The sequence below is a fragment of the Pseudopipra pipra genome, chromosome 21 (assembly GCF_036250125.1).
Source record: "Pseudopipra pipra isolate bDixPip1 chromosome 21, bDixPip1.hap1, whole genome shotgun sequence".
In the NCBI taxonomy this organism is placed as follows: Eukaryota; Metazoa; Chordata; class Aves; order Passeriformes; family Pipridae; genus Pseudopipra; species Pseudopipra pipra.
The window spans coordinates 10,462,935-10,482,632 of record NC_087569.1 but is presented as its reverse complement, the minus strand read 5'-3'; the positions used below and the strand labels follow the sequence as shown (position 1 = coordinate 10,482,632).

Genomic DNA, 19,698 nt, shown 5'->3' with positions numbered 1-19,698 from the left:
GCAAATAACTCCTTCCTTACTCCGAGCTCCTCCTGCAATTCCGTGGGGCCCAGCGGGAGGGTCCACGCTCCTCCTGCATCCACCAACCTGTGTCAGCAGTTTATTATGCAGCCCTGTCGGTTTTTTAGTTTAAAAAAATAAAAAAAAAGAGGAGTTTTCAAAGCTTTAATGGCTTTGAAAACAACACAGAGAGTTCTCTTTACTGCAGGAGAGGTTAATGATCTCCCTCTGCTACAGAACCAAAGTGGACATCATAATAAATAATCATAATAAGATATAAAGTATCACCCAGAGTCATTCAATGCAGGGAGCGGGTAGGAGTTACGATGCATTTCCATTATTCAGAGGAACTGCCAGGTGGGAAATATTCAAAGCGAAAGTAGTCAATTAAAAAATGAAAAGCATTACTGAAACAGAGAGATTGCATCTTGTCTTGCCTGGGAAGACCTTGTGCTCCGGCTCCTGGTGGGACTGCGGCCCTGAGGAGGTCCCTTGTCCCCACCTCTCCCTCTCCCTGCAGCCCGAGCGGGAATGGCAGCAAATGTGCCACCCCATCCCCTGCCACCAGAGCCCACGGAGGTCCTGTAGGACCCGCCTGCACGATGGCTCTGCATGGCCAGAGCTGAGCATCTCCTCAGCACAGCCTGGGCTGCTCCTTGCTCCAGCTGCTCTCGGACCTGCAGCTGCCTTGGGTACGTCTGCACACCCAGGTTTTATTCAGTCACATCCAAAGGGACATTTGCATTTGCTGTTGGCAGTTATGGAGGACACAGAACCACAGAAGGGGTGGGGTTGGGAGGGACCTGAGAGACCATCTTGTTCCACCCCCCTGCTGTGGGCAGAGACACCTTCCACTAGACCTTCCACCAAGCCCCATCCAGCATCTTACAGTGGGGATGTTTGGGATTATGAACCCTGTTTGGGTTCATAAAGACCAGGAATACATTTCTCACCTCCACATCTGCTCTGCCCCATCCCCACACTAGACACGAACATGGTTTTACTCTTTGCAGAGCCTGGGGTGACACAATACCTGGACACCCCAGCAGGGTTTGAGCACAGGCAACAAAAACTCCATCAGAAACACCAACTGCAGCCCTGGGGAGCGACACGACCTCACAAACCTCAGCACGAGGCCAGGGTGACAACCCAGCTGCCACCCCCTGCCTGCTGCCCCGGGAGGCAGGAGTCAATCCCTCCAGCAGGAGTCAATCCATCCCGGCGGCAGGAGGTGCCCCCAGCGCGGTGTCGGGGAGGGGAGGGGGTCAGAGTTCGTATCAAATGGCATTAATCACCTTTCCTGAGGCTCTGCACACGCTGGACAGAACGATTAATCAGCGGCGTATCAGCCCTCCAGCCCGGTCGGGCCCCTTTGTGTGGGTCCCTTCCCATCACAGCCAGATAAGATTATCAGTGACGAGCAAGACACCCATTGAGCAACACCTGACTGGGAGAATGGGATTTTTTTTCTTTTTTTTTATTTATCCCCCTGTCTCAAAGATGAGCTGTTTCTTGTCTTGTCAAACCACATCCTTTTCTTGAAAGAACCAGCTTTAAGAATCCAATTTGTCAAGCTGGACAATCATTTGAGAATCCATAAAAAGCCTCGGTGACTTTATCAAAAAAAATAAATCAGAAGGTTTTAAATGGTAACTGAAAGGGATTTGAAAATAGGTTGAGTGGCCTACATCAATTAATCTTCAGAGAGCTGGGGCTTTGTGAAGCTGGAGTGGCGGAGAAGTGTCAAAAGCTAGTTACTGGGCTTGAGGAGATGGAAGTTATTGATATTTCTCCTCTCCTTTTTCTCTCTTTTCCTCTTTCTCTGTCTCTTCAGAACATGTTGAGGCGATACCCTCTGCCACAGGGTACTGCAAAGCCAAGAAGGGCTGGAAGGTCAAGCCCAGAAGGGGTAGGTGGTCAAGGCCACTCTTCCCTGGTGAGGTTTTTCTGTGGTCACTCCCAGTGCCAGCTAACGAGGGCCAGACCATGGCTTTGGGTCTCTCTGCTGGCGAGTGCCAGAGCCCCAGAGCAGCCACAGGGAGGATGGCTCCCTCAGAAGGAGCCAACAGACACTGCTGACATTTAAGGGCAGCCGAGGAGTCCTGAGGCACATCATGACACCTGAGGATCCCACGGGCTCCATCACCCAGGAGGGAGGAGAGAAGGGCAGAAAGAGATAAACGGTTTCAGTTCAACCCCGGGGCCTGAGCAAAGCGCTGCAAACCGACAGGAGACCTCGGGGCTCGCAAAGTGAAATGAAGAAGCTGGAGAATGAGGTATTTGGCTGAAGAGAGCCAGTCCCCTGGAACAGCAGCAGATCTCCTGGCCCTCCTAATGAGAGCCGACAGCCCCGATTGCTCCTCGCTGCGCTGCTGCTCCGAGAGACACGGGGACGAGGGACAGGGGGCCGAGATGCTGAGCCCCGAGGAGCACAGCCAAGGGGACACGGGGATGGAAACAACGGACTGAGGAATTTAATATATTTAAAAAAAAAAAAAAAAGAAAGACCTTGGGAGGAATCAAAACGCTGCAGAGAAGGGCCCCGCTGCCGCGCTCCGGTACCGAGAGCAGGATGTGAGGGGCTCCAGATGGCTCTGTGGTTTAGAGCAATAAAAAATTTAATCTGACAGGCAAGTGTGGGGCTGGAGAATAATAATAAGACAAATAATTTCCTTAAAAAAACCTGAAAGGAGTGTAACAGCTCAAAGATATCTTCATTTGCTGCAAAGAACAGGGACTATTGGTTATTTACTGCAGTTGGGAGCATGTTCACAAGCTTTCAAGCGGTATTTTGTTGCAGAAGCATAATATAAGGACACTTTCCTCGCTTTCCAGTCTGGGGAAATAGATCTGACTTGGAAATTGGCCAGAAGGGCTGCAAGTTCGGGCTCTGAAGCGAAGGTGATAACTTTGCCAATTAAATATGGATGTGATTTTTCCCCACTCTCCTTCCCTGGAATACTTTTGCACTGTCATTAGGTGATGATATAAAGACACAGGCCTCCTGGTGCAGCTTAATTGCTCCTATACAGAAAAATGATGAGCTCGGTTGCGCTGCACGGGCTCTGCTGTGGCTACTTGCTGCCTTATTAATAGGTGACACCAACGTGTGTTTAATTCCTCTGCCCAAGGAAAAACAGAGAGATGGCAAAGCCCTGCTCAGCAAATACTTCAGTGCTTGCTAAACTGCTTCACTGAACAGCGAGGGGCTGAAGAGTGAGTTTATATTTAATCACACACTTAAAGTGTTTTGCTGAGTTGATGCTCAGTGCACGGGAGGCAGGATGGACTCCCCGTTAAGTGATCTTTTATTCCCATATCCTTATATTTTTCTTTTTTATTGATACACAGCGCAGACTATCCTGTGTTTTGCAATCTGCTGCTGGATGATTTCTAGTCCAGGGTGAAGCCTGGGCAAGCGAAGGACAAAAAAAAAGGGGCAACCTGCACCCCCCTCACAGGGAAGAATTTCTTCCTATTATTATTATTCAGCCTTTGGGAAAGCAGCATTACTGCATGTTTTTAGTCTTTACTTCCTCAGCAGCCAATAGACCCCTCCTTAAAAGTCCATATTTGTTTCTGCTTTGTAACAATCTCTCTAGGAAAAAGTTTTTTAAGGGATTGGCCCTCTCCCAAAAGAAACTGGGGGAGGCACCCTCCAATCTGTACGAAAAGCAGGTGGGCACGGGCTGCAGGGGCAGGGAATTTGCATTTGCTGAGGCTCTGAAGATTGAGTTTCACTCCCGAAGAAGCTGCTGTTGGCACGGGGGGAGCAGAGCAGGGAGGAGAGGCTGCCACTAAATTGATGGCAACAGAAAAAGCTGGAGGTACAAATGGCTTGAGAAAAGGCGTGATGAGATGTGACTGCCCTGGGTCCTGGGACTGGAGAGAGCAAAATAGGAAAAGACCACCTGGACGAAGAGAAAGTGCTTCTGATTGCTCGGGGAAAAACGGAGTTAAAGATCATTGGAACGGACAAGGCAATCTGGCGGCGGCGCGGGCTGTGATTGCTGCCGGGGCGGGCAGGGGCTGCACCCCCGGGATGCGGGGGGGATGGAGCCGGCACTGGCACAGGGCATCGTCTGCACGGGCGTGACGTGCGGGCACAGGGGTCCGGCCACACCAACATTTCGGGGCGTCTGAGCCCCGGCAGCCCCAGCTCTGCCAGCTCCCCTCGACAAACCAGAGAGCTCAGCCCCGAGTTCAGCACCGTGGCAGAGCCGGGGACACCCTGCCCAGCCCCCGGGAAGCAGGAGTGAACCAAACCATGGTGGGGAAGTATCATTTAGGGGTCACACAAATCCTGGGGTGCGATAGACCCCCCACATCTCCTCCAGCCCAAAGACCTTCACCCCGAGTGATGCTCTGAGCATCCCGGGAGTGTGTGTGCTCTGGGCTGTGCATTCACACAGCCAAAGATTTTCTAAAGGTTATGCAAAGGTTACCACCCAATTAATGTGCTGGAGCAGCACTAGCTCTGTTTGCCTAATTTCCAAATCTGAAGGCCACGGGGCAACTCAGCAGCTCAAAGTCTCCAGCTCCCCCCACACATCTGTGCTGGCCCCTCAGTCCTGAGCTGCATTCTGGCACACAGGTGATGGCAGCGATGAAGATAACAACAGTAATGTATCCATTTCCTCTACCCTGGGCATTTTTAAATCATCTCATCTCAGAAATGAGCCAATTTCAGCCTTTTGCCTGACAACCTGTTGGACCCTCTGAGCGACGGGCAGATGGTGGGGTTGTATTCACACATCACCTCTTGTGGCATTGCACGGGCTGGGAACCCAATCACTGCTCTGTTTGAAGGTCACAGAATTATAGAATGGTTTGGGTTGGAAGGGACCTTAAAGCTCATCTAGTTCCAACCCTCTGCCATGGAAGGAAGGGCACAGAGTGACCTACCTAATCTGCCTGCCACCCTCTGAACTCCCACGACACAAGAGGAGAGGCAGAGCCCCAGCAAGATGGAGATTGACTTTGCTCTGGGTACTGAACAAACCAGCAGCAGGTTCTGGAGGCTCAGTCTCCAGCTGTAGGATAACACTGTGTGCAGAACACACAGAGATGAACTGTTCCAAAATAGGCATAAAATATAGGTTTTTTCAAATGTCCCTACTCACGTTATTAACGATGTCTCAGGTTACTAACCACAAGCAAATTAGGAGTATTTCCTTCCCAGCATCACGAGCCTGAGGTAGCTGCTCCCTTTAACCCAGGACTTCCATTAGCCTTTATAGACGATTTCCCTGTCAGGCTTTCCATGTATGATCACAGCTTCCCAGCTCCCAGCATTCCAATCCACCCAATCTATCCTTATTGCAACTCCAAGCGCTTCACTAATTCCTTAACTCACACTGCAATCTCACATTCCAGAATATGGGGTTGAACAGCAGCAGTGCTCCTGCCGCTGCTTCCAAATGAAATGAGCCAGGAGGAAAAACATTCCAAAAGGTTTTCAGTTGGGCGTTCGTGGTTTGAAGGACATTTTAAAGGCAGGGAACACAACCTGGCTCCTGCTGATGTTCATGAGGATTTAATTGTGAGAAATAGCAGACGGTGTTGGAGTGGAGCAAGGAAAGGGGGTGAAGTCTGATACGACATTAAGCAGATGTGACTTACCTTTCTGATCCCCCCAGGGTCCCACGGAGCAGGGCTGGTCATCTTGGCTGTATTTTTGGCATCCTGTGTTGAGAAAATAAAGAGCCATCAGTAGCAGAAAACGGGGACGGGGATAACAACAAGGATTGCAAAATGAAACACATCTTTTAAAAGCTGCTGTTTTGGAGGGCCCCTCTGTAAAGGCACAAGGGAAGTACCTTGAGAACAGACTGGCACTCAGGACATTCCCAAAATAAGGGACAAAACAGCCACTGGACCAATGGTGGGAAGGAGACCACAGGCACATAAAGGAAAACTGGATCTTAGTCCAGGCTCCAAACTTTTCCTCCCTCCCAGGGGTGACACAGGAGGGTCTGGGTTTCCTCTCAGCCTGTGGAAGCCTCATGAGCAGAGTGGGACTGTGAGGCAGCAAAAAAAGGAAGGAGAAGCTGAATAGAAGAGTTTGCAACACCTGATGTTCGGTCCAGCAGAAAACCCAGACTGGTCCCTGTTATTGCTCAGCTCACCCAGGGGTGCCACAGAGGCACCTCTTTCTTAGATATTTCTGGATATTACAATAGGTTTGGTTTCCTTCCAACACCACAAAACTGGTGGTTGCTGGGAGTCTGCCCTTGCCTGCACCCTGAGCCCCCCAGTGCCCACCCCAAGCCCCCCCCGGCCCCCCGTGCCCCACAGAGCCAGGGAGGAAAACAAACAGCAGCAGAAAGCTGAAAACTTTCAGTCTCTCTCTCCTGTTAATTATGATCTTATTTTGCACAGAGAACCTGTCATTCAGCTGCTGGTAATGGATAGTTTCTATTTCAATTCTCCCTCCACCCTATTATCTTTTATAAAATTCCGCCGGGCCGGGTGATGGATTGATAAGGGCCGGTCCCGGCGGGAGCCGCTCGCTCGGAATGGCTCTCACACACCCAACTTCTGTATCTTTTTAAATATTTCAGTTGTTTGAGATCTTTATTTCACATTTCGATTTCCTGTAGTACAGTAAATTTATCTTAGTCACCCAGTCAAGTTCTCTCCAAGTCTCTTATCTTCTCCTCCTCTGTACGGCTGAAGGCCCCTACACTATCTGTGCTGCTGATAAAGCCAGCCCTGGCAATCCACAGATCCCGCTGATCCGGCGGCCCCAGCCCCACAGAGACCTTGGAAGCCCCATGCTCTGCACCAGCTGGAAGTTCAATGCCCAAACCCAGCACTGGCTCCTCTCAGGGCACCTCCTGCTCAGCTGGAGAAGCGTCTGGGACTCCCTGTGGACCCAAGGGATATTGTGGGCAAGGGCAGCTGCTCCCTGCAAGGAAAGCCCAGCTGGGGCCATGTGGGACGTCCCCAATGGAGGGGTCTGTGCCAGCCAGACTCCCTGCTGTAGTCCCAGGCCGGCAGGCAGAGCTCATCAACACAAGGGTGTGTTTTTCCCCCACTAAACCACAGATTTTTAAATACCTCAACAGCAAGGAGCAGAGAGGACATCCCGCTCTGCCACGGAAAAACCCATCCCAACAGCATCCATCACACCCAGGGAGGAGACAGGAGCGATCAAATAAAAACAACAACGAGCAGAAACAACAAACAGGTAAAACCAAGTCAGCTCCTCGCCGTTCCCTCGGCGGCACCGGCAGCGCCGAGCGCGATCAGGCAGCACCCCCTGGTGCCACCGCGGGCACCACGCGGGGGGAGAGGAGCCGGGCCAGGCTGCCGAGGGGATGGAGCACCCGCGAACGGGGAAACAGCTGCCCGGGAAACCGTGCGGGAATTCAGCCTCCCGTTTTCCCCCGCAGGGACGCGTGCCTGGACGGATGCTCGGACAGGCGCAGAGGGATGGCTGTGTGAGGCAGGACATCTCACCTGCCCGGCTCCAAGCACAAACACACTGGTTTGGGACCGTCCCCATCCCACCTGCTGGGACCCAGGAGCTCTAGGATCCAGGAAATCTAGGTGATTTCCCTCCTTGGGAAGAAGTGGGTTACGGCTCCAGTGAGTTCCAGCTCCTGCCTCACTGGTTACAGCAAGACAAGGGGTTGGGGTCCTCCCTCTCCCCAGATCTTGGAGTGATTTCATCCCCCGGGATCAAACTCAGCAGCAGGGCATCCAATAAACACATCTGCAGAGGGGTGATTTATCTGCAGGGGAAGCCATGGAAATTCCCAAACCCTCTTAAATATCTGCCTCCTGGCTCTAAACCGTCAGTAAGTTGCCAACTGGGGAATGTATTTGTCTGCTCCCCTCTGTATATTTTCTGCTTTTCATTATAATTTGCTAAATAATACATTGCAATGAGTTATTTATCACACTCAGCAGTTTCGTGATGCCTCCTCCATCCCAAGGAATTTCACCCATAAATCAGACACACAAATATCTGCTGGCATTGCTGCACATTTAACCCTGCACCCAGCACCTTTCACCTGCCCCGGTGGTTCCCAGGCTCTGTCGAGACCATCACTGGATTAAATGGAATTTCTTTCCCCCAGGATTGCCATCTTCCTCCCACTGTTGCTCCTTTCCTTGTGGACACCAGCCAAAGGGCAAAGGGGGAATGGAAATAATAAAAATCCCAAACCCAGCAGAAGAAAAAGGGGAGGAGGAAGATTTCTGGGAGCTCTGTTGGTGGGAGAAACAAAAGTGGCACCAAGAGGTAAATGAGAGTAAAATTCATTAAATGCTCTGAGAATGCAAAAGGACCAAGGGAGGGAGGTTGAATATTCCTGGCTCCTCCAGGAAATCACACACGGGGATTCAAAGGATGCAGCTCTCCCAGTGAGGTCAGGAGAGCCCTGCACCCACAGCAACAGGGGACAGAGGGCAGGGATGGCACCTCCAGAGGGCTTCAGCACTCAGCTCCTGCAGAGGGAACTGGTAGTTTTCCAGAGCAAGTGGCTGGGGAATTCCAGCCTGAGTCACACAGGAGGAAAAAGAAATCGATTTATTCAAATTAGCATTATTCCCTCCCCCAGACTTTCTCCCTCCTCCTGGCAAAGTGATGGGCACCGACCCCTGTACTGGTGTCCTCGGGACCCAGCACAGGGTGAGTGACACACGCCTGTCACCCACAGCAAGGAGAGAGGGGAGCAGGGGGTCTCCTGATCCCCTCGGACTGACACCCAGCCCAGGGAAGAGGGGAAAGCTCCATCGCTGGGGAAATCCTGGTAAGTGACAGGAGAGGCATGGGAGTGACACCCCAGGTGTCACCCCAGTGACCTTCTCCTGGTGACCACGAGTGAAGAGCTTGGCCAGCACCAGGTTGTCAGTGCTGGGAAATGAGACACGGCCAGCACTTGGCTTCAGTCCCAGGGGGAACACCAGGAGGGAAAAGTTATGATTCCTCAGGTTGAACCTCCCTTTCCAAGACATTGTACCCCCCCCTCCAAAACAAACTGCTTTGAAAATATGCATTAATTGAACTTTACACCATCCATCTTAAATCAACAGTATCTTGGCATACAGATGGGGAAATCAAGGCATGGAAGGGATGAAAAAACAGAACCAGGAAAAAACCCCTCTCTCTGTGCTTTAACTACAAAATCATCTTTCCTCATTAGCAGCTAATCAGAACTACCAGAGGGGAAGAGATTACAGACAGGGCGGAGAGGGGAGTATCTCAAAGAAATACAGACATCAGAACAGATTTTCATTTATTTACTCATTTATCACAGCGAGTCACAGGCTTTGAGTTCATGAGTCTGCATTAGCCTTGCAGGATTTTGGGATGCAATCTGCAAAATCTCAGAAGTGAACAGGTCACAGCTACGTGCCATCTCAGGAAGGAGAAAATCAGCAGTTTTGGGTTGGTCTCGGGAAGTCTGATATTGCTTTGCCTGCTGGATTATAAGAAACCACTAATCTTCCCTCGCCAGCCTCCTAATCTCTATGGGAGCCCAGATGCCTTATCGGGAACTTGCTCAGTGAAGAGCACCCCAGCTCGCCTGGCAGTGGCTGGGAGGTGGATTCCAGCAGCTGTGGGACACAGGGAATGGCAGGTGGGGGAGCTGAGGTGTGTTTCAGCACCCACCATGCCACAGGTGCCCCGTGCTGTGCCAGCCAGGACAGGAGACACGGCCAGGGCAGGAGCAGGTTGGTGATGGACAACATGAATGTCACACATCACATGTTTGTTCCTTAACTGAGCAGCTCCAAAATGAGAGGGCATCACTGGGCTTCAGGTGCCAGGGCTGAACCCCTGCATGCCCTCAGCTCATCTGAACATCTCTCAGCCCACCTTTGTACCTTTAGACACCAAAATAAACCATCAGCAGTTCAAGGGCTTTTTTCTCCCCCTTCTTCCCCAGGATGATTTGCAAGAAGCCAAGTGTTATATTTACTGTGGGCAGAGAATGTCTCATTTCAAACTTCCCCTTCTCTCCTCATTTCATCCTGACTTTCCAGAAGTGAGGAGGCAGGCAGGGTGCACGGCTCTCACACCACCACCACCCCCAGCAGTGCACTGTGCTGGCTCTGAGGTCTCCAGAGGGGACGAGCCCCCGTAACTCCCATCAGCCCTGGGATGCCCCAGCGAGTCCCCACCTGCACAGAGCATTTCCTGCAGCATTTCCAGCCCTGCTCACGAGCCCACGCTGGGAAATGAGGAACATATTTTTAAATGAGAGGAGGAAATGGTGTCTTTGTGTCAGGCAAGTGGAAGAAATCCAGGACCAAGAGACTGCAGAGCCTTTCCACTTCAGACAGCAGGTGCTCTCCAAGATGTGGTTATGGCAACAAAATAAATGATGGATAATTGCTTTTGTGACAACTTGCCAATTAAATTAGACTCAGCAGAATAACATAATGACAATTTGTTATGCTCTGGTGGGCACTAACACACCAATCATAATTAAATGCTATGACTGAAATAGAATGCTGCTGTACACAGGAATATATAACCCCAATTCCCTCCCAGTGAAACATTATAGGTTCAGACTTGATTTCAATTTCTGGAGGATAATAGCATTAGCACACATCAGAATGAGCTTGCAATATGCAGAGAGGCAGCAGCAGCACAGGGACAGACAGAGCCAAGGGCAGCTGAGCCACCGGGCTCCTGGCAGGACCCCCCAGCATCTCTAATGCCCCAGGTCTCAGAGCAGTGGGGGACATCCCGAATCACTGCTGTGTCCGGGGGAGATCCCAAATCCCCGGCTCAGGGAAGAAGGCAGGGTGGTGACTCCAAGGCAGTGACACTGGCCCCAAGGCAGTGACTGGCCCCAGGGGAGCAGCCCCACTGCAGGCACTAAGGTAAGAGCTCATTGGGACAAGGCCATGGGGGTTTCTTGTGGGAGCACATCCCTTTGTGCCAGCAAAGCCCTCAGGCTCCAGAGCAGTGCCCTCACAGCCAGACTGAGCCACGGGACAGGACACAGTCCCCTCCCATAGCCAAGCCACGGGATACAACACAGCCTGCCCTTCCTGGAATGATTATTAAAATGTTCATAAATGTACTGCAGTGCCCAGGAGTGAACTCACCCCACTGCCAGGGTCCCTCAGGACTTGGCCACACACAGGCTGGGGAGCCAAACTGCCCGGGGCTGGGGTCAGCACTGACCAAGGAGGGGGTCAGGTCCTGCCAGTTCTTAACATTTACTGGCAAAACAGCAGCAGATTCTTCACCCTGAGCCACCACTGAGCTCAACCTGCTGCTCTCACAGGGATGCTCCAACCCTCCCACTGCTCCTTCCTCCTGCCCTGCATCCGACACATCCCAGAACTGCTGGGTGAGGAATTACCATGACCTGGGCATTGCTGGTGCTGCAGAAACAAAACCCTGCAGAGCACCAATCCCAGCTAGAAAGAGTTCCTCCAGAATCAGAACCAGGCAGGGGGCAGGACTGATGCTGCCCAGGTCTTGCAAGGCAGGAGCCATCTGTGTGCCATCCCTGCTCTGAAGTGGGAACTCCAACACCCTGCTCCAATTCCACCATCCATTCTCCCAACAGATACAGACTTCTGTAATATTCCAAAGCTCAAAGGGGTAGGTTTGAAGACCAAATGTGTGTGTGTGCAAGCAGGGGTGGGCAGAGGCAAATCACAGAGGATTCTACAGTGAGGTAATGCCAACAATTTTATATCTTACTTGGAGCCACATTCTTTAAACATGAAACCCTTTATTATCTGACTCGATGAAGCTTGGCATTGGCAAGGTCAGATCACCTGGTTTTCCAGCAAAGCTGATGAATTATTTTGGCTGCTCCAGACATTAGACCTGATCCTATTAAATCCTTAGTTTCCCTGCCCTCAACACATACCAACGGATAATCCATTGCCCAGGAACACGTGAAGGGGCTGAGCAGTGCTGTGGGGGCAGCTGCCCATGGGTTAAAACAGTGCCCAAGCCCAGAGCCCAGCTCTACAGCCCTGATCTCTGGGACTGGAGGCATTTGCTCCAGCAGGACATATCCTGCACTGACACTGTTTGGGAAAGCACCAGTCTGAGAAATGCTGCAACATCCCTAGGGGATCCCTCCAACCATCCACTGCACCAATGTACCTGCATTCTAGATCCTACAGGGGCACCTGCTAGAGACCAGGCAGTTTTTCATCCTAAAACTTCCAGGTGAAGCCCACATTTTTAGGAATTGACCTTGGAAAACCTTCAGCCTGGCTGTCAGAGCTGTGGAAGGTGTCACTGCCCGCAATTGTCTCATCCATTTGATGTCTCAAGGAGTAAGGCACCGTGTAACTGATACTTCGGCATTTATTGTCACTTAAAATAGCCCGGCAATCAGCGAGAGGAGGGAGCTCAGGATTTAGTCCAGGAAAGGTCACACGGCTGCCCCGGGACGGGTGTAGGATGGCGAGGCAGCGACCGCCCCGCTCCGAGCCTCGAACGAGCATTTCAGTGGCAGCGGAGGGTTCGCCCAGGGGTGGGGACGGTCCCTGACCCGAGGCACAGGACAAGTGACAGAGTCACAGCCGTGTCCTTCGCCCGCAAGCCCCGGGAGCAGGCTCTGCCTTCCTTCTGTGGCTCTCCATCCCCCCAGGTCCCCCCGGTGCATCCCAGCGGCTCCCACCCCGCTTGCTCCCAGGAGGAAGATGAGACGCCTTTTCAAACGTTTTTTGGTGAAAGGTCGGACTCTCCCAGGCCTGCGGGAGGGCGGCAAGGCTGCCGTGCCCACCACCGCCCCCTCCCTCTCTCCCGGGCTCCGAGGAGGGACCGGCGGTGCCGGGAGCGCTCCCGGGCGCGGAGCGCGGCTCCCACCTAGCGGGGAGCGCCGGGGGAACGGGGGCTGCGGGGGGAGCCGGGCCCTTCCCGCAGACACCCCACAACCCCCCCGCTGCCGGGTGAACGCTCCGTAAGCAACAAATCGCCCCCCCGGCTGCTGCCCTGAACCTCTTCATTAAAGTCGCTGAGCTCCACCGGCTCCCGGCGGTCGGGATCCCCCTTCCCAGCCCAGCAAATGCGTCCATCAAGCGCCATCCAAACCCACAGCACCCTGGGCTTAACCGAGTTTTGCTCCTCGTTGCACCGAACGCTCCGGCTCGCAGCCCTCACCCCGGGGCTTCCCCGTTACCCACCAGGCGTAAGGAACCCGCGGCACCGAGCATTCCAACCACTTCTCCATCAACCAGCCTGCCCCTGCCTCAGCCCACGGCGGCTTCCAGCAGAGGATTCCCACATTTACACCACGGCAAGGCTCCTGTTCTCCCTCTCTCCCCCACCAAGTGTAGGCTCCCACATAAATTTACAGGTTTTCCTGCAAATTTGGCCACGTACCTGCCTTGGAACGACAGGACTCGGATGCCAGTGAAGGACACAACTGCTTGTGCAGGAGTTGGGCAGACTGTGGAGCACACCTGCACCCTCCCATCTCACTGCTGCTCCACAAATCCGAGGGTTTTTGCATTTTCCAAGTCACACTTTGGCTCCCTGGGCACACTGGAGGGGGAGTCAGAAAGCATGTGGCAGTAAAGCTCTTACCTGTGGTGATGGAAACTAATGTTATGCAGCTGGACAGGCACCATCTCAGGTGTTCCAGGGGAAGAAAAACCCATGAGAGGCCTCTGACTCCACCCCCGGGCCACAGCTGCACCTGAGGGTAATTCCAACTGCTCCCAGCTGAGCCCACTGAGGGAGGGCTGGTCCAGCTGGGAGGGATCTGCCCCCAGGAGCCATCTCGGTGACTTTTCCCAACACAAAATAAAAGAGAAAACTACTTCCAAGTTTCTCCTTGCCTTGCCCTGCACAGGAACTCGCTCAGGGCACACCCCAAGACTCTGTGTTGGCTCTACATTTAATGGTAGTGCTCAGTCTGGAAACGGATCCGTGCTAAAATAGAGGGATTTTGCTCTTTGTAACAAAGCCCTGCACCCCTCTGGAGCTACAGAGCAGGCCTGGGAGTAAAGTTTGACCTTCCAAGGAGAAATGAGTAATTCTGCTGTAATCACATCCCTGCCAGGGGTGAATTAAGGCACACAAATCCAAACCACGGGTGTTTTTACATCCTGTTTTTCACTGCCACACAACACAAGGTGTGCCACAGTTTTCTTGCATCATACACAGCAGCAGCACTAAACTGTGCTGAGGAAAACGTGTGTGGAAGGCAGGGATGAAACCCAAAGGAAATCCCTCCCTTTCCACTGCAGGGCAGAGCTGGACAGGGAGGGAGAGATTAGATCCGAGTTACACCTGTTAGTTTGGGGTGGTGGTGGTTTGTTTTTTTAAAAAAGAAAATAACAAACAAGAGAAAAAACCCACACAAACAAAAGAGAACCCCTGCCCACACAAACACGAAAAACCACAACAAAATACACAAAGAAAAAGAAAGACACAGTGTTTGTTTTTCATACAGCCCAAAATGTTTAATGAAAGCTCGGCCTGGAGTTTGCAGGCACAGGAAGAACTCTGTTCTAATCCCAGGAAGATTAGCTGTTATTTCCTTATGTTGCTCCACGCCACACTTCCTGTGACTTTGTGCAGCAGCAGCACCTTTCTGTCAGCAAACAGCTGGGACACCCCATTTTCAGTCTTCAGAGGTGACCAATTTCATGAGGAGTCACTAAAAAACCACAGGGGTCCCAATTATGTGGTATTGCCACACTTTATCCCACTCTGAATTTAAGCAAATGATGGAATGGGAAGAGCATATTATTCCATTTCTATAAGGAGCAACTTTCCTCAGTGAGCTATAAAAAGATGACACTTGAGGCAGCTGCTGGGATGCATCAAACAGGACCTGCCACTTCCACAGCAGGAAACATCTTTACTGCTGCAAACAAGACTCCTGAACAGGCAGAACTTCCAACTTTGAAAGAAAATGGTTTATTTTCCACTCTTATTTTCCAACTCACACTTTGAGATAACAGCCTTGAACCTTAAAAAAAAAATATCATTATGTCCAATTTCATCACTGAGGAGAAGGATGGAGGAAAATGTGTCACACTCATGAGTCTGGGGAGCACCAGAGCTGGATTCCCCCCAAGGAAATGTCTGAAAGTGCCAGGTGTGGAGGCTGGATCCTGGCAGGTGACAGCCAGGGCACAGGGCAGCAGAGTCCAGGGCAGCAGAGCTGTCAAGAAGGAGGGGGATTCTCCTTCTGTGTCCCTGCCAGCTCTGGTGTCTGCTCCTCCCCACCCTTCCTCTTCTCCTGCAGCTCCTCCAGCACGGTTTGGAGCTGCTGGTGTAAGGCAGGATCCCTGGTTCCAGCAGATCCCTGGTGCTCCTGCTGTGCCACCTGCAGGGAAAGACACAAAATCACATAGAACAGGGTGCAAGCAGCTTCTGAAGGGTGACTGAGGAGAGAAACAGCCCTCTGTGTGTCCAGAAAAGCTGAAAGGAATTAATTCATGCTGAGATTATTATTCCTCAGTATCAGAGGCCTGGGAGAGGGGTTTTCTCAGTCCACCAGTCAAGGGACTCTGTGAATATTTAATACTCACTTTATCTGTTGCTCTTCTCTGTAGAATGATCCCACTGGCTAGAAGGGCTTTTCCTGTTTCTTCGAACAATTTCTCCTCTTCAATTTTCCCTTCTTCCTTCAGCTCATTGTATTTCTCAACAAACCTGGATTGCAAGGTTGTGTTTTTACTCTCACAAATAACGTTTTGGTTCAGTGACTTGAAGGGGAGGAAGGGACAAGTCTCGGAAATATCTCCAGTTTAATTATAATCTTACCTCTGGCAGGTGGATTTGAAGTTTAACTGTGTCAGGTCGAAAGGCCTTGGACCACTGCCATAAACTCTGTAAAATCTCCTGGTCAGAAAAGAAAACAGGTGAGTTTTTGAAACTAAAATCAATAGTAAATAAACATCAGGGTCTGTTAGATCAGGGTGTTAAAAAAAGCATTTACAGAACTATTTTTCCTTTTCACAGGAGCTCTTATGAACACCTGGAAGTGTCCAAGGCCAGGTTGGAGAGACCTGGGATAGTGGAAGGTGTCCCTGCCCATGGCAGAGGGTGGGACTGGATGGGCTTTAAGGTCGCTCCCAACCCAAACCAGCCTGGAATTCTACAGAGATGTTTGTTCCAGCACTTTTAATGGTTTTAGTAAATTCTAGTTAATCACCACCATGGGTCAGAGCAGCTCTGTAACCCCTTCTCAGGGGGGTTAAGCCCAGCCTGGAGCTCTGTGCTGTACAGGTGTGTTTTCCTTTCCTGCTGCACAGGAGCCTCCAGCAGCCACGAGAAACGTGGAAGATCATGAAAAAACCTCTATTCCTTCAAAAAGATCACAAACCAAGAAGCAAAAGCTGGATTTAGGTGATTTACTTAAAACCTGTTTCTACCCTACAGCAGCTTCAAGGCTCCATTCCTCAAACATGCCCTGTGGAAGTTCCCACCACCCAACACTCAAACCCTGTGTGTAACTGGGATTGTCCCTAATCAGCAACTGGTGAAACTCAGAGAATCATGAGCTTCAAGTGAACAGATGACAAAGAGAATTTCAACCAATCGCTCCCTAAAAGCAAGTAATTCTGCTCAATATGGAGCTGGCGGCTGCCATGAAAGCATTCCATGGATCATGGAATGGTTCGGGTTGGGAGGGTCATTCAACATCGTGTAATTCCAAGCCGTCCAATTCAAGTAATTCCAAGGGCAGGGACACTTTTCAGAGACCAGGCTGCTCCAAGCCCGGTCCAGCCGGGCCTTGGGCACGTCCCGGCGGGATGAGGGTGTAACTCGGCGGTGACTCACGCCCGCACTTCATCCTCGCGGTAGAACACGGGCGCCACCGGGTCCACGCTCCGCCCGTAGCGCGGCCGCACCGCGCGGTGCACGGGCTCCCGCAGCGGCGGGAACGCCGCGTACACGTCGAACCACAGCGGCTTCTTGATGATCCCGATGCGCAGCAGGTCCCGCGTCCTGCGGGGGAGAAGCGGCGGGGGAGGTCAGGAGGGGCCGCCCTCACCGGGAACTGGCCCCCGCCCCGGCTGAGCCCCCCCCGCGCACCGGCTGAACACGCTGCCGATCCTCTGCGTGCGGCTCCCGGCCATGGCGGCTCCGCGGTCCCGCCGGGACCCCTCGGGACACCCCGAGCCCCCCGAGCCGCCGGTGCCGCACCGAGACCGGAACCGGAACCGGGGCCGCCGCCAGGCCGCGCAGCCGAGCGCCGAGCGCTGGCGGGAGGCGATGCCCAGGCAGCGCCAGCCGATGGCCGAGCGGGGGCGCAGCCCGATTGCGTCCTGTGTCGCCCCCCCCAGCCGGGACTATCGCGACACGCGGGGCCGGGCCCGGGTGAGCCCGAGCACCCTCAGCCCCTGCCCGGGCGGCACCGGCAGGGCCGAGGCTCGCGGGAGCCGCGCCCCCGGGGCGGGCTCGGCCGCCATGTCACTGAGCCACTGAGTCACGGAACGTCCCCGCAGGGACCGTCAGCCCGACCCTGGCTCTGCACAGACACCCCGATAATCCCAGCCTGTTGTCCAAACACTCCCTGAGCTCTGGCAGCCTTGGGGCCGTGACCAAACCCTGGGGAGCCTGTTCAGTGCCAACCACCCTCTGGGGGGAGAACCTGTTCCTGAGATCCAACCTGACCCTGCCCTGAACGGCTCCAGCCGTTCCCGGGTCCTGTCCCTGTCACACCGAGCAGGGGTCGGAGCTGCAGCCCCCGATGGGCTCTGCCCTCGGTCTGCTCTGCTCCGGCTGAGCAAACCCAGTGCCTTCAGTGCTCCTCGTGTGGCCCTTCCAGACCCTTCCCCATCCTCGTGTCCTTGTTGGGCACATGAGGGATGAGGAGACCTGGGACCCCCACCCAGGGCACCCACAGCAGGTTGGGGGGCTGCCCTGTTTGCCCCCCAGAGCTGGGAAGCCCATTCCCCCACACTGGGACAGCAGCAGCTCCCTCACCGACCCAGCCCCAGGGAGATAACGGGGCCACTGCCCCCCTGCTGACCCCAGCCCGGACCCCTGGCACCACCAGCAGCTCTGAGATCCATCCTCTGCTCTCAAACACCCCCCTCCTCCAGGCCAGGCACACCCCAGGGTGAAGGGGTGCAGAAGGGTTTGGGGTCACAGCCTCCTGGAGGCAACAAAATCCCAAGTGTCCAAAATCCCAGGATCTCCCTTAGCACCAGCCCTGGAGCAAGGTGACACCAGCTGTGCTTCCCTAAACATCCACCCTTCCCCTTCCCCCATCCTCAGGGCTGTGGTTTCCTGGGATCTGGAGGGTGGACAAGCCATGGGACACAGTTGTCACTGTCCCCTTGCCAGGCACGTGCAGGGCCCGGCCGCCGTCTCCGGTTTCTCTTGGAGCCATCGGGGCTGCTGCAGGGGCAGGACAGCAGTGACAGGAAAGGACAGCTGTCCTGGGTGAGGGACACAGCTCCAAGGGAAGCAGGAGCTGCTCCCACCCTCGCTGGCCAGTCTCTCAAGGAGGGGACAGCTCGGAGATGCTGTGCCTGCGCCTCCACAGTGGAGTCGTTTCTCTTCATACATTAAGAATGATGTCCCCAAAAAGGGCTGGGGCTCATCTCCTCTGCCCATGGCACTGAACTGCCCTGTCTGCTGTCCCCAAGCTCAGCACTGCTGTATCCTCATGGCAGCGAGGGCAAGGGGACCAGGGGTGACATCGGGCTGCAAACTGTCACCAGCATTGGGGTGTGGGGAGGGTCAGTCTCACCCCATCACCTTTTCATGGACTCACAGATTATTCTGAGTTGGAAGGGACCCCCAAGGATCATCAAGGACAACTCCTGGCCCTGCCCAGGACACCCCAACAATCCCACCATGGGCCTCAGGGTGTTGTCCAAATGCTCTTTGAGCTCTGGCAGGCTTGGTGATTCTTTTCATAGAATCATTAAGGTTGAAAAAGAGCTCAGAGATCATCAAGTCCAACACCTTTTGGTGTCAGGTCTCGCCCAGACAGAGAACAGATGGTGGGATCTGCACAGTTCAGGGTCTGCTCCCTGACCTGATCCTGTCCTGGCAGCCCCAGCCCTGCCCCTTGATTTATAAAGTCCAGGAGCTCCTCCCCGGCCCAGTGTAAACAGCCTTGCTCCAGCCAGCCTTTCCACCAACCTGGCTTGGCAGGGAGCTGGTCACTAGGTGCAGCCCTTAGCTTGGGAATGAGCTGATGGGAAAAAAAAATACATCCCTGCTTCCATCTTCCAGGCTCGGGAAGGAAGGGGGCAGTAAATTTCCACGGCAGCCTGACAAGCCAGCAGGTATTGCCGGGCTCTCAGATCTCCAGCTTCATCCTCATCTCACCAGTTTCCAGCCCTGGGCTTTTCTCAGCTGCTGGTTTTCTTAAAACACGGGTTTGAAAGCAAAACCCTTGTCCTTGTGGAGAAGAGGAATTAAAAAAGGAGTTGCTGGGACTGCTCCAGGGCCACATCTGAGCTGCTCCAAGGACTGGGCAGGCCCTGGGCCATTCAGCTCCTTGGAAAGCCCTGGCTCCCCGCAGAGCACGGCACTCGCTTGGCTGCAGCAGGCAGCCAGAGTTTCTCCACCATTTCTATGCTTTTGACATTTAAGGCAAGAATGCCTTGACTTTTTCCAGGGTCTTCTTTCACAGGGAAGGTTTCCAAGCCACACGTGAGGCTGGGAAGCTCTAATCCTGCCAGGAACTGGAAGCTGCTCCTGGACAGCTGGTGCAGAGGGAGTGGACTCCGGCCTATCCCTGCATGTGAGAGGGATGCTCCATTTGCCCCCCTGGCCCT

The 19,698-nt window shown here is 53.3% G+C and overlaps 1 protein-coding gene and 1 long non-coding RNA gene across 3 annotated transcripts in view; both read right to left on the bottom strand.

The window, feature by feature from the left end:
• The window catches only part of LOC135425636 (uncharacterized), a 32,841-nt gene extending 19,166 nt beyond the window's left edge, over positions 1-13,675 (bottom strand). Inside the window, exons 1-2 of one of the 2 annotated variants that reach the window (XR_010435679.1) lie at positions 13,322-13,675; positions 5,623-5,685 (exon numbers count right to left, since the gene is read on the bottom strand). This is a non-coding gene — a long non-coding RNA (uncharacterized LOC135425636). Of the gene's footprint in view, positions 1-5,622; positions 5,686-12,187; positions 12,265-13,321 lie in introns of those variants that run through there. The other variant, XR_010435678.1, reaches the window with a different exon arrangement.
• A 1,168-nt stretch (positions 13,676-14,843) lies between these two features.
• On the bottom strand, positions 14,844-17,145 carry MRPS23 (mitochondrial ribosomal protein S23). Its single transcript, XM_064678149.1, has 5 exons — positions 16,994-17,145; positions 16,739-16,906; positions 15,719-15,796; positions 15,484-15,607; positions 14,844-15,278 (listed from the first exon to the last, which is right to left on the bottom strand). Exons 1-5 carry the CDS (start codon positions 17,035-17,037, stop codon positions 15,117-15,119), a joined length of 576 nt encoding a protein of 191 aa, XP_064534219.1. The 5' UTR covers positions 17,038-17,145; the 3' UTR covers positions 14,844-15,116.
• Between the last annotated feature and the right edge of the window lie 2,553 nt (positions 17,146-19,698).

Bases quoted from the DNA above. Each gene is read 5' to 3' on its own strand.
- MRPS23 (XM_064678149.1), bottom strand. From the start codon at position 17,037: ATGGCCGGGAGCCGCACGCAGAGGATCGGCAGCGTGTTCAGCCG. The intron at 15,797-16,738 runs GTGAGTCACCGC...TTTTCTGACCAG, and splicing joins CGCGAGGATGAAGTGCGGGC to GAGATTTTACAGAGTTTATG. The intron at 15,279-15,483 runs GTGAGTATTAAA...CTTTCCCTGCAG, and splicing joins AGAGAAGAGCAACAGATAAA to GTGGCACAGCAGGAGCACCA.